This window comes from Kwoniella europaea, chromosome 2 (assembly GCF_036810445.1).
Source record: "Kwoniella europaea PYCC6329 chromosome 2, complete sequence".
NCBI classification, from domain to species: domain Eukaryota; kingdom Fungi; phylum Basidiomycota; class Tremellomycetes; order Tremellales; family Cryptococcaceae; genus Kwoniella; species Kwoniella europaea.
The window spans coordinates 2533802-2546196 of record NC_089488.1 but is presented as its reverse complement, the minus strand read 5'-3'; the positions used below and the strand labels follow the sequence as shown (position 1 = coordinate 2546196).

Here is a 12395-nt window from a genome sequence, read left to right as displayed (position 1 = left end):
AAATGGAACAGATGTAACCTAACGATAGAACCGATAAAAATGTTTGTTTTTCTAGTTCGTCCTTCCTTCTGACTTCCAATGGGCGATATAAATTTACTTTTTCTGCTGAGCGTTGACTTTTCTCTGTTCCACTTTCTTATCGAAAGCTGCCACTTCACCTCTTGCTTCAGCTTCGGCACGAGCTTTCGCTTTCGCCTATGTACATCATCAATTGAAGTCAGCTAACGGGTGTTAGGCGATACTAAAGGATGATTTGGTGGGGTTATGGTTTGTGACATGTGAGTATTAGACAAGAAGTCTGGACTTACAGCTTGTCTAGAATGGTGAGCAAACAGAATCATCACGATCAGTCAAGTCGTTTTTACACCTGTACTTTTTCACCCTGGGTTTCACTTACTTCTCAGCTACTGCTTTGGCATCACTACAACACAATAAAACAATTCAAGATCAGTATGTTTCCGATGGGAATCATGAATTGTGAAGCAAGCGGAGGAACAACATCTCAAGATAGGCATCCGTACTCACGCTTCCCTCCTCGCTTGTGGACTACCAGCCAATTTCTTTCCCTTTGCTGCTCTATTCGAATGATCCATCATTTCGAGTCAGAATATCACAAAAGTACGATGGGAAGGGACCTTACTCACTCCTCTTTGAGCTTCTTTGCTCGATCACGTTCTCTCTGATCTCCTCCTATAATAACATCGTACATGTCATCAGTCACCAGTCCACCATACCTCAACCTGTTTGTAGAATTGGAAGGGAATGAGACGTACGGGTCATCTTGGAATTTCACCTCTTTAACGAATATGATCAGCACGGATGACATACAATCCAGTGAGCTTACTCACCTCTGCTTTTGAACACTTGTAAGAGAGAAAAGGCCTGCGGTAAGTATTATAAGTGGTGTATAGTGACGAACAAAGGTGAGTCGAGTGCAAGAGATTGAGAACTGTTTGTTGGGTTCCCATCAAATTCGTGGTTTTTGTGATTTTGAGGTTTTTGGTGGCAAAAATACAATCACATTGAAACCATGTGGCACCCTTCACCTAGCTGTTTTACAAGTTGTACATCATCTCTCACCACGATAGAACTGTCTGTCTAGCGGGTACTTGACGGGATAACGTTGGTTCATTCAATGCATAACCTAGAGAATATATTTTGCAATTTAGTAAAATCAGATGTCTCCTTTTTTATTTCGATTTATATACAAATCTGACCCAAGCCGATCGCGACTACGTGAAACCTTCATTTATACCCCTTCCCATGGCCATACCAATCTTATACGATATCATCTTTTTCAAAGCTATATACTGACATATAGTACCTACAATCACTAAAGAATGGAAGATCTGATGGGATGAGAAGCAGATATCGAATTTGCCTGGATAGAGTCTCTCGGGATATCTTGTGGCACTGCACCACGGCGAGGGAAACAATCAGCACAAATTCATCGATGATTTGGAAGTCTAGCCGGGAACGAGGGAAATAGAGAAATAACTTACTAGATAGAAGCACCTAAGATATAGAAGACGCCAGCCTTAAATATCCAATCTACTGCGATAGTTCGCGAGGCGTGGTCGTACCCTTCATAAAGGATTATATGGATGATAGGGATCGTAGCTGAAAATCCAAGGAATAGGAATGTGGATGTTCGAAGGATTCTTCGACGTCGGTATTTCTTAGATAGGACGATCTGAAATGTCAATCAGCGGACGTCTCATTAAGATATGAAGGAACAAAGTTTGCCAAATTGATGGTGATCATACTGTGTGGATTGTGGAGCGAAATCAACTTACAAAAGCTGATATCATTCCTGTGATAATGATAATACCTGAGCAACACATTGTCAGTTTACCTCATTTCATAAGAGTCAGAAGAACATTAAACAATATAGCGACTTACCTGAGTATATCAATTGCCAAAACACTTCATCGTAGAAAGCATAATGTATGACGGGTAAGATACTACCCACTCCCAGAACGACTATACCAGCCTACAACAATCAAGCGTGGTGTAAGTTTGCACACTGTACTGTAGCCACTGCTGTAGTCAAGAAGTATTTCACTCACGTAATCGCACCTATGTGCTCTGTGGGATATTTTCGCCGAATGACAATTGAGGGTATGAAACGATGCACTCATACCTAGACATGTCGTACATGCCACGAGATATATAGCTAATGCCACGATATCCTCTGAACCGTATTTCGTTATTCTCCAGTTGGAAGTAGTTGGGGTGGAACTTGAGAACAAGAGCAGATCGAGGACGATATGGATCGATAAGATAACGATGAACATTATCGATCCGATTAAATGAGTTAGGATATTGAATGTTTCGTTGTGTAAATCTAACATTACACGGTGTCAATCCATTAATTAGCCAATTCCTTGTGACGAATTGAGGATAGTGCTCGCGACGGTATCCTCCACTCACATCCGTATATACTATACACACATTCCCTGACTGATCCCAAAGCTTGACGATACCCCGTAAGGATATAAGGATTATCCATTTGCCACCCTACGGATACCAACGCCTCTTCATAACTGATGGTGAATGGCAGCGACGGCGACGACGGGAGGTCTGCGTCAAGAGCTCTGTGGAAGTACGATTCGAGATCTTTGGAAGTCCACTTGTGATCTCCCGATGACTGGCTGGGAGAAAGGACAGTACTGGGGGATGAGTCTCCTGAGGAGGCTGATGAGATGAAAGTATCGGAGCTGTCAGTCGAGTCGATAGAAGTCTTGACTTTGGTGGGTAGGTGTCGGAATGCGAATAGAGAGGCCAAATTTGGTAAGAGACGTTTGGTCAATGTCATTTTTGATATCTTGGTGAGTTCCGATGATGGTTTTGGCGATGTGGCAAGATGTTAGTATGAATGATGAAGTAAATAGAAAGATACATTTTGGATACTTTCAGAATACATGGTTTATATACCTTGTGGACTGGGATGGTAGCCTCGGGTTGACCTTGGAACACAATAAATGGAGACATAGTTCAAGGGGGATTACATACGTCCACTTTCGAACAGCTAAGAGAGTGAGATCATACCGAATCAGTCTCCCCGAGTGCAGTCCAGCCACATATCGCCCAGTATAGTTCAGGATGCATACGTACCTGCATGACCCAACAACTGATTTATGGGAAACAAAGTTGGGGAGGTGTGTTACGTAAATGTCCCAGCGTAGTCACGTGATGTGAGACAGGACCAGTTCAAAAAGTTGGAATAGAGCTTGTCCACTACAGCCAAAACCGATCATTTGTTGTTGTATCTTGGTATCTTGCACTGCTTCATAGACCACTGGGAACATTACACTGGTGTCTGAAGGAAAAATGCCTTGGATAAAACATAAATCAGCAGCCAGCTCAAAGCTGAACTCCAAAGGGAACTCAAAATCATCCCATTCCTCGTCTTCTGTCAAAACCCAACCCAGAGCTCGATTAGCGCCGAACGAACTGAAATGGAAAACAGTCAACACATCTTCATTCTCCGGTATAGATGGAGGAGGGGGTATGATGATGCTTGAGGAATTGGATGATGTGGATATAGAATGGGATGAAGGTGAAGGTGGAAGTAGAGTAGCTAGATTTGTCGTGAGTCGTATATCATTATCATTGTATAGATCGGATGGGTGATGGGATGACTGATTTCGTGGGGTTAGGCTACGGAAGGGAACAAGAAGAAAGGTAAAGGAAAAGAGAAGGCTGTAGAAGAGGTACCTGAGATAAATGGGGATAATGAAGAAGACCAAGAGCAGGAGGATGTAGCAGTTGAAGAGGAAGAAGTAACGGATGAAGCAAACGAGGAAGAGGAAGAATTTCCAGATTTCGCGGCTCTAGCTCAAGAAGATATGAACGATGAGGATGACGAAGATCATGAAGATGATGAAGATGAAGGAGAAGTAGAAGAAGAACCATCTTTTGACGGTAAGCTACTCTGCCCCTTCCTCATCTATGATAGAACCTAGCTTATTTGATGATTCTCAGATGCTTTATTACCCGAATGGAAGGATATCACTCTCCACACCTTACTGAAAAAAGCTTTCTTAGCTGCTGGATATGTAAAACCTACCGATATTCAAAAACGAGCCATACCGGCCGGTCTATCAGGAAGGGACGTAGTGGGAGTAGCAGAAACTGTGAGCTCATCTGATCTATTCTATCGATCGTGATCCAGCTTATAAGTGAATTGTCGTTCTAGGGTTCCGGTAAAACACTTGCATATTCTTTACCTATCCTTTCTCACCTTCTTCGAAAACCTTTACCCGCATCTAAGAAAAGGAAGTTGAGCGGATTGATCTTATGTCCAACGAGAGAATTGGCTCTTCAGGTGGTAGATCACTTGAATGCCTTGCTCAAACATACAGTGTCCACATCCGAGGATGACGAGGAGGAGGAAGGGACATCAACGAAGACTAAGGGACCACCTAGGATCAGTATAGGAAGTGTCGTAGGAGGGTTATCCGCTCAGAAACAAAAACGTATATTGGATAGAGGCTGCGATATATTGGTTGCTACGCCCGGTCGATTATGGGATTTGATCAAAGCGGTATGTATAATGTCTCCCTCACTGATTGTACCGGATCAATCTGACAAACTTGTTCAGGATGACCAACTTGCAAGTGGGATAAGGACACTGAGAATTTTGGTCATTGACGAAGCGGATAGGATGATTGAGAATGGACATTTTGCAGAGTTGGAAAACATCGTCAGACTCACTCAACGATCTGAAGCGTAGGTCCCTACCATCAACACTTCTTGAGCTATCTAGTATATCTATATCTGAAGCTGACTTTTTTGTGAACGCGTAGTGCAACGCAAGGTCCAGATGACGATGATCCGGTATTCGCTCAGATGTCGACGATGTTGGAAGATTCGACGGCTAGAGATGATATGCAGACGTTCGTTTTCTCGGCTACGTTGTCCAAGGACCTACAGCAGAATCTCAAGCGGAGACATCAAGCTGGTGGTAGGAAGAAGGGCAAACGAAGTTCGACATTAGGTAAGTCCAGCTAATCACCCAGTCTGCGGCTGCCATAACTGATTTTTGACCGTTTAATAGAGGATCTTGTGGACAAACTGGATTTCAGAGATCCCAAACCGGAAGTTATTGATCTAAGTCCGGAAGGTGGAGTGGTATCGACCTTGAGGGAAAGTATGATTGAATGTGTAGTATCGGACAAGGTAGGTGATACCATAACTTCATAACTCCATTAATCTGCCTAAGCTGATCAATGAGCTCTCGCTTAGGATTTATACCTATACTATTTCCTCTTACGTTATCCTGGACGATCCCTCGTCTTCGTAGGGTCTATCGATGGTATCCGACGACTTATCCCTCTATTCACATTACTTCAATTACCCATCTTCCCCTTACATTCGCAACTCCAGCAGAAGCAGCGACTCAAGAATCTCGACAGATTCAAATCGACTAAAAATGGAATATTGATAGCTACAGACGTGGCCGCAAGAGGATTGGATATACCTCAAGTAGATCATGTTATACATTTCAACCTTCCTCGAACGGCTGATGCCTACATCCATCGAAGTGGTAGAACGGCACGAGCCAAGAATGAAGGATTCGCTTTGCAACTTTGTAGTCCTGAAGATAAGGGAATGCAGCGAGCTTTGATGAGGAGTCTAGGTAGGAGTCAGTGACATCGACACCATGGCAAATAAAGGATGTCACCTGATTACTGATTCTGTCTTTTGGAATTGGCATAGCCCATGAATTACCTGAATTACCAATCGAAAGTGGATTCCTCCCCTCTCTCCGAGAGAGAATACGTATAGCAAGGGAAATTGAAAAAGCCGAACATACTCAGCAGAAATCAACACATGATAAGAATTGGTTGATCGAAACTGCCGAATTGATGGATCTGGATATTGATCCTGATTTATTGTCAGATCAAGATGATCAAGATCCGGATTTACCTTACACGAAAAAACAAAAGACTAAAAAGGGTGCTAAGAGGGTTGATGTAAGGGCGTTGAAGGATGAGTTGAGGGCATTGTTAAGTGAGAAATTACTGGCGAGAGGTGTTAGTGCGAGATACCCTACGAGTGGAAGTAAGATCATTGTAGATGATCTACTGAGGGAAACTGGTAAGTTGTCCACATCAGAATATGCAAGAGAAGGAGGATAAATAGCTCATTTTGGACTACGTTGTGGTAATAGGCCATGCCACTTTACTCGGTTCAGGGACGAAGAAGGCTTATGATGAAGTGCAGAGTAGTAAGGGGAAGAGAAAGTTGGGTCAAAAGAGAGGTGGTGCTGCTGGTGGATTGCTGAATAAGAAGAAGAAGATATAGAGTAGTCAGGAGTTTTATCATTGGTCGTTATGGCCTGTGGTCTTCTTACTCGGATGTAACACAATATGTGTGCTCATATAGATGCATAATTATGTGTGTCTGATGCATATGTATACAATTATTTCACTTTAGTAATATCGCTTATATCGATTCTTCATCGGATTGATTTAAAAATCCCTTATCTTTCAAAAGCATACAAAAAACGTCTTGTTCTGTTCTTCCCATTTGTTCTTCCCATTTGTTCAATCCCTCTTATTGTCAAGTCAACCTATGACTTGGTTCACCTCTCATTGGTTGGGACAACCTATATTCTTGCACTTCACTTTCACTTTCATGTGCACTTTCACTGACCCTGTCCTTGTCTTTGCCCTTGATTGTAATCAATCGAATCTAAAGTCGGATAAACACCTTGAGACGCAGATAACAATGCTGAAATAGATTCGTAAGCTGCGTCTGCACTAGCTGCGGTATTTTGATCCATTATCGTATTGTTGTTCGTATCTAGGTGTATCTGGGAATGCTGCTGACTTGGTTGGACTGGTTGAATATGTTGCTGGGAAGATGTTTGGGTAGATCCAGATAATTCCGCCAATTGTGGATCTATAAGTTGATTCTGACTCGGTAGAGTACGAGTAGTAGTAGTAGTACCACCAGTTGTGGTATTTGATTCATGAGGATTGAAAGGTTTGAAATTTGGATTCTTTGGATCTCCCGGAGGAGGATTGGGTTCTGAGGGCTTTAGACATGGATATCGGAAGGGGGTTAGACCGACGGGATAGAGTGGGAAATATGGGAAAACACCGGATGAAGAAGACTAGACGGAGGGGTCAAGAATGAGTCAGTATGACGAGGTACATGTAAGGGGATCATCACACTCATGACGGAATCTTCTGGGTCCGTCAAGATGAGATAAGGGTGGATCTCCCCCATATGCGATGGGTTGTTTACCTATGACTCACCTTCCGATTAGCCAAACCCGCTAATTCTCCTATCACACTTATAGATGGTCCACCCCCACTCCCACTACCTTTCCCTGTGCCAGAAGGACCAGCTGCATTCTCTACATGGTTACGCGAAGGAGTTGACGATGTAGTAGGTTTAGATCGTTTGGTAGGTGATGATCGTTTAGCGCGTTTCTGGTCAGAGGAAGTGAGACGTAATCAGCACATGACTACTTTGCTTGTAGCAGGCACAGAAATCTGCACACACAGGATTACCAGGTCCCCAATACCCATTCAAATTCTCTTCTTCCCCTCTCGCAGGCTCTGCCGACTCGATGCTATTCCCTTCATTGTGAACAGCCGAACGCCTTGTCACCCTTGGACTCGAGGCTGAGGATGTCGACGGCCCACTGCCTCGCGTCTTTCGCTTCGTTCCTGCTAGTTTCGTTGGACTTGTGGTCGATGATGACTCTCGTAAGGATGGATCTATCGGTATCTCACTCGAGGTTGACATGCTTGTAGGTGTATGGGGGCGTATGCTATCGAAGAGAGAGAGGATGGGATGTATTGACATTTGAAATGCGGGGAATCGAGTGGGGGTGGGGCCAAATCAATCAACTCGATTGTAAACGATAACAACTCGGATGGTGAATGAGAATCCTTTACGTAATAAAGAGAATGCACTTCGATACACTTCAACAACGCTTTGACCGCTTTTCACCGCGAGTGTGGCGATACGTCATCCCATGCCCGTACACTACACAGATACACGCTTCATCCGACGTGCCTGCTTTGTTCTTTCGCTGTTTTTCACAACAAAAAGTAAACAAAACAAACATTCAAAGCAGCATCACGAAACATCTGACATTTGGTTTCTGAACTCAATCACCGATTCTCCATGCTTCTTGTCGATGAATTGAGCGTATCCCATGAAAGATCATCTATTACACTCTTATATGTATATATACATCTGTTCATACAATGGTGGCAGAACGAAGTGAACTCTTTTGAACCATTCTCATCAGACAGCTCGATATCAGTCATGGTCTGTTCTGGTTTGGTCTCACCTTGAGACGTATATGACGTCTCATCACACCTTTTCCAGACCGCTTTATGGATTCGTATTGTATGTAATGGATCAGGGGACTAGTTCTTGGTCTGGCTTCGGAGAACTTAGATCGGCAGGGACAAAAAATCCAAAAACAAGATAAACATTCCATCGGATGGTTCATCATCATTTTTGAAACTCATCCGACGAAACTATGTCACCCTTTTATCGTAGCAATTCGCTCTTAACTTTCGATGGTTCCGATCCGATTGCAGCTTGTGATTCAGAAAGTAAACAAAGCAAAGCACTTTCATAAAGAAATAGAAAAGGGTACTTTGAGTTTTCTCGAGAACGCACATAAGAAGAAGACTACTTTCAGTTCAACTGGAGCGGACTGTCTGGTTGACCAATCTACAGTAAAATGCATATGCACCTTATGAGTTATTCCGAGATGCACGAACAATTAGATTGAGTCTCTTTATTCCAGTACGTAAGATCATCAAATGAAGTTTTCACCGTCACTTTAATCTGAACTGCGACGGCAAAGGCAAAGGCAAAACAAGTCGAAGCGATTGAAATACGCCTTGGTTGAGCGAACATCGGTCGTGATCGTTTGTCATCTTCTTATCATTATCTTCTTAATCTTCACCATCATTATTCTCTCATTTATGCTTGACAACTATTATCGACCTCCTATCTATCTCGACAATACACATATCACACTCTTTTAACAACCACAATATAATCGGATCAGAAGGAAGGACCAGTTAGGTATCCGATCAAAACCGTAAATGTCCAAATAAAACCACAAATATACAATCGACATAAACAAACCGGATCTTCACTTCAGTCATTCATTCAAATACATCTATAGATCAAACACACTCATTTACATATGACCACGCTCTTTACTTCAAATACCACCTAGGAATACTCCACTGCTTCACCCCATCATACCTACCCTTCAAGAAAACATAGAAAAAATTGTAATCTCGTCTACTTCAGAACGTCTTTCCTCTCTCTTGTTTCACCTTTAATTGAAGGTTCCTCTCTCCATTCCCTTCATTCCAACTGGACCAGACGTGAAGCCACCAGCACTCTTATATTGTAGAAATTCCTCTTTAGACCAATTGATAGGAATCTGCGTGATCGACCAAACAAACAAATTCACGCGAGACCTTATAGCTGGAAAGGAAAAACCGTTAACCTGGATACATACATATCAGAAGGCTTGGTGGACTCGACTTGTCCTCACACTCTCTCCAGCCCTTCCTTCTTTTCTTAGCTTGATCTTTAGATTCGCAATCTGCGCTGCTGGGAGGAAAGGATAAATCGTCAGTATCTGTGCGTCCTTGTTCTCGTTTCTGGTGAGTAACCTACTATCCAAGCACACACACGCATAACCCTGATCCCCTGTCGAAGAACACGCACTGATTCTGATTCTGTTTCACTCTTACCCATCAACAAAAATGTCCACAGGTCATCATTCATCATCATGTCATCTCCCATTGCTCCTCCTTCCTTTGGGGAGATCTTCGATACCGTTCAAGGTACACCTCAGATCCTCTCCTCGCCCGTTCAATCCGCTTTTCCCCATTTCGACCCAACCTCACCATTCAATACTATCAGGAAGACTCCCAATGATCGTGGATTGAGGAGGATGCGGACTGAGGGATTCCTCATTTCACCTATGACTTCCATACATGCCCAACACGGTATACACTCCCTCCAATCTGGCAGCTCATTCACCATTCCAGATAGGACGAGGACTCCTACTCTTGGATTCAGACCTGTGTCAGTCGCCCCTACTCCAGTCAGGATAGCTAATGCCAACTGGGATGGAATGGATTACACTGGATTAAATGCGGAGGGAATCGACCTGACCGCCTTTGAAGAAGGAATACAATTCGGATCACCTTCAAAGATCCCTCAATCAGTAGTCTCGACACCCCTCATGGTCGCTATACCTGATCACAACCTTGTGCAGTCACCTACCGCACCACGAAGTGCAAAGAAGACACGGAACTTATCTGGTTTGGGTACACCCTCAGGAGTACATCGACCGACGAAGAGGATAAGGCAGGCGACCTACGATGCCAATACATTACCTGTATCGCCATCAGCTTCGCGCAGGAGAACAGCCGAGCCTTCCACATCCCTCACGACCAGCGTACCTCTCTCACGAGCTGTCTCTTCATCGTCTATCCACCTGGGTCATGCTCAGCTGTACCAACAGGATAGAAATGTCTCTGCATCTTCCGCCATGACAGCTTCGACCTCGTTTGAAGTCATGTCACCTACCCTACAGTCCTTCCCCGAAATGTACCCTCCAGTTCCAGCCTCAGCGAGTTTACCTGAACTTATGCCTTCGCGATCTCAATTACCCAGTCCAACTCTCCCAGGTGGTGGATCTCCAATCTGTACTCCTCAACAACCTGCTGGTCTGTTCTACACCTCACCAGAGCAAGATCAAGGTGCATTCGGACCTAATGAAATTCAAGGGGATATGACCTTGATGTCTCAAGTGACATCTGTTATGCCACCTTCTACTTCGATGATGTCCATCGCGTCTTTCCCAAGTAATCAAGGATACCGACAGAATACATTGACTACGATTGTTGAAACCCCCATGCTGGCTCAGGAAGGTATGACGTTCAGTGCCCCTTCCTCATCCCAACTACCTACTCAACCTATCCTTCCTCCTCAGCCTCAATTCCATCATATGGAATATCCCCCAGTCCCAGGTATGTCAATGAACTACCAACCTGGTCTCCCTACTATGACCCAACCTATGGATATCCAAGCATGGTCAGCGCAGACTTATTCCGCTCAACCTCAAATATTCAATTTCCAATCTGGTCCTCCTCCTGCCCCTGGTCCCAACATGTCTCATGCTCATGCTCATGCTCATCCTCATCCCCCTCCTGGACCTCAACGTCACGCTTCAGCCTCTTTCCTCAATTATGAAATGCGTCCCAACGAGATTCCCGTATTCCCCTCTGCACCTCGATCCGTCTCGGCACCTTTCATACACACTATGGCTAATGTTCCTCCTCCGCCTCCCATCCCGATGGCCCACTCCCTATCTCAAGGAGGACTCTTCGGTCCACTTGCCGTAGCTGGACCAAGCGAGCCTATGAGTGACGGTCAACAACAAGGTTGGAATCATTCTACACCTGTCAGTCCCGAGACTCCAAGGAAGAGACAACAGTATCCTCCGATTGGTAAACGATTGAAACCCGGTCCAAAGCCTAAACCCAAGACTCCCAAGAAGGGTAAAGGCAGTAATTCATCACCTGAAGAAGGAGCCATCAACCCTTCGCTCTTAGCTGGACCTTCTGAGCCTGTCCCTAAAATCGAGTCTTCCCAATCTCAACCTATGATCTCAAGAGAACCATCACCTAAACCAGCTTTGGTCTTTGGACCTGATCTCACTTCTGTATCGCTCATGCAAAGGACATTATCGGGAACGGATCTTGGTTCGGCTCTAGGTGCAGGGACAGGGAACGCTCTCCTTGCGCAATTACCCGGTCAACCACAATTAGTCATCCAACCTCCCCGAAGCTCTTTTTCCAATGGGTCCAACGGTCCTGAAGGAAGTGCCAATGGGAATGGTCCATCTGGTCTACCAAGAGCATTCTTAGAAAAATTATATACGACATTCTTAACTCTCGATGGATCAGTTACTGGACAACCTGTGAAGAGATTCAAATGCCTCATCGAAGGTTGTGAGAGGCACTTCCCCCGAAAGTCTGCTATCCACTCGCATATCCAGACTCACCTTGAAGATAAACCCTATGTGTGTAATACGGATGATTGTCATGCTGCGTTCGTAAGGCAGCATGATCTTAGGAGACATATGAGGATTCATAGTGGTACGAAACCTTTCCCCTGTCCTTGGTGAGTTAAGAGTTTTACTTGATTCATCATACTATGTCAATATTCAGGAGTAATGGCTGATAATGTGTTGATTCGGATGAATAGTGGGAAAGGTTTTGCTCGAGGAGATGCACTGATGAGACATCGACAGAGAGGTATATGTAGTGGATCACTGGTACCGAGAAGGGATGAATTATAGGACTGTTCTCGATTTG

General features: G+C 44.2%; 5 protein-coding genes across 5 annotated transcripts; 2 read left to right on the top strand and 3 right to left on the bottom strand.

Moving 5' to 3' along the window:
• Positions 1 to 93: 93 nt before the first annotated feature.
• On the bottom strand, positions 94 to 709 carry V865_007299 (uncharacterized protein; the record flags this gene model as incomplete). Its single annotated transcript, XM_066231047.1, has 5 exons — positions 94 to 195; positions 309 to 315; positions 398 to 421; positions 526 to 576; positions 645 to 709. 5 exons carry the CDS (start codon positions 707 to 709, stop codon positions 94 to 96), a joined length of 249 nt encoding a protein of 82 aa, XP_066087144.1.
• Positions 710 to 1232: 523 nt separating this feature from the next.
• On the bottom strand, positions 1233 to 2818 carry V865_007298 (uncharacterized protein; the record flags this gene model as incomplete). Its single annotated transcript, XM_066231046.1, has 6 exons — positions 1233 to 1413; positions 1503 to 1693; positions 1797 to 1831; positions 1903 to 1993; positions 2070 to 2347; positions 2434 to 2818. The coding sequence occupies 6 exons, from the start codon at positions 2816 to 2818 to the stop codon at positions 1233 to 1235; spliced, it is 1161 nt and encodes a 386-aa protein (XP_066087143.1).
• A 515-nt stretch (positions 2819 to 3333) lies between these two features.
• V865_007297 (uncharacterized protein) lies at positions 3334 to 6312 on the top strand (the record flags this gene model as incomplete). Its single annotated transcript, XM_066231045.1, has 10 exons — positions 3334 to 3594; positions 3663 to 3927; positions 3988 to 4139; positions 4202 to 4549; positions 4607 to 4734; positions 4812 to 5002; positions 5063 to 5184; positions 5251 to 5650; positions 5725 to 6105; positions 6179 to 6312. The coding sequence occupies 10 exons, from the start codon at positions 3334 to 3336 to the stop codon at positions 6310 to 6312; spliced, it is 2382 nt and encodes a 793-aa protein (XP_066087142.1).
• Positions 6313 to 6655: 343 nt separating this feature from the next.
• Positions 6656 to 7767, bottom strand: V865_007296 (uncharacterized protein; the record flags this gene model as incomplete). The annotated part of the gene is made up of 3 exons (XM_066231044.1): positions 6656 to 7126; positions 7272 to 7448; positions 7522 to 7767. 3 exons carry the CDS (start codon positions 7765 to 7767, stop codon positions 6656 to 6658), a joined length of 894 nt encoding a protein of 297 aa, XP_066087141.1.
• A 2029-nt stretch (positions 7768 to 9796) lies between these two features.
• V865_007295 (uncharacterized protein) lies at positions 9797 to 12379 on the top strand (the record flags this gene model as incomplete). Its single annotated transcript, XM_066231043.1, has 2 exons — positions 9797 to 12201; positions 12286 to 12379. 2 exons carry the CDS (start codon positions 9797 to 9799, stop codon positions 12377 to 12379), a joined length of 2499 nt encoding a protein of 832 aa, XP_066087140.1.
• Between the last annotated feature and the right edge of the window lie 16 nt (positions 12380 to 12395).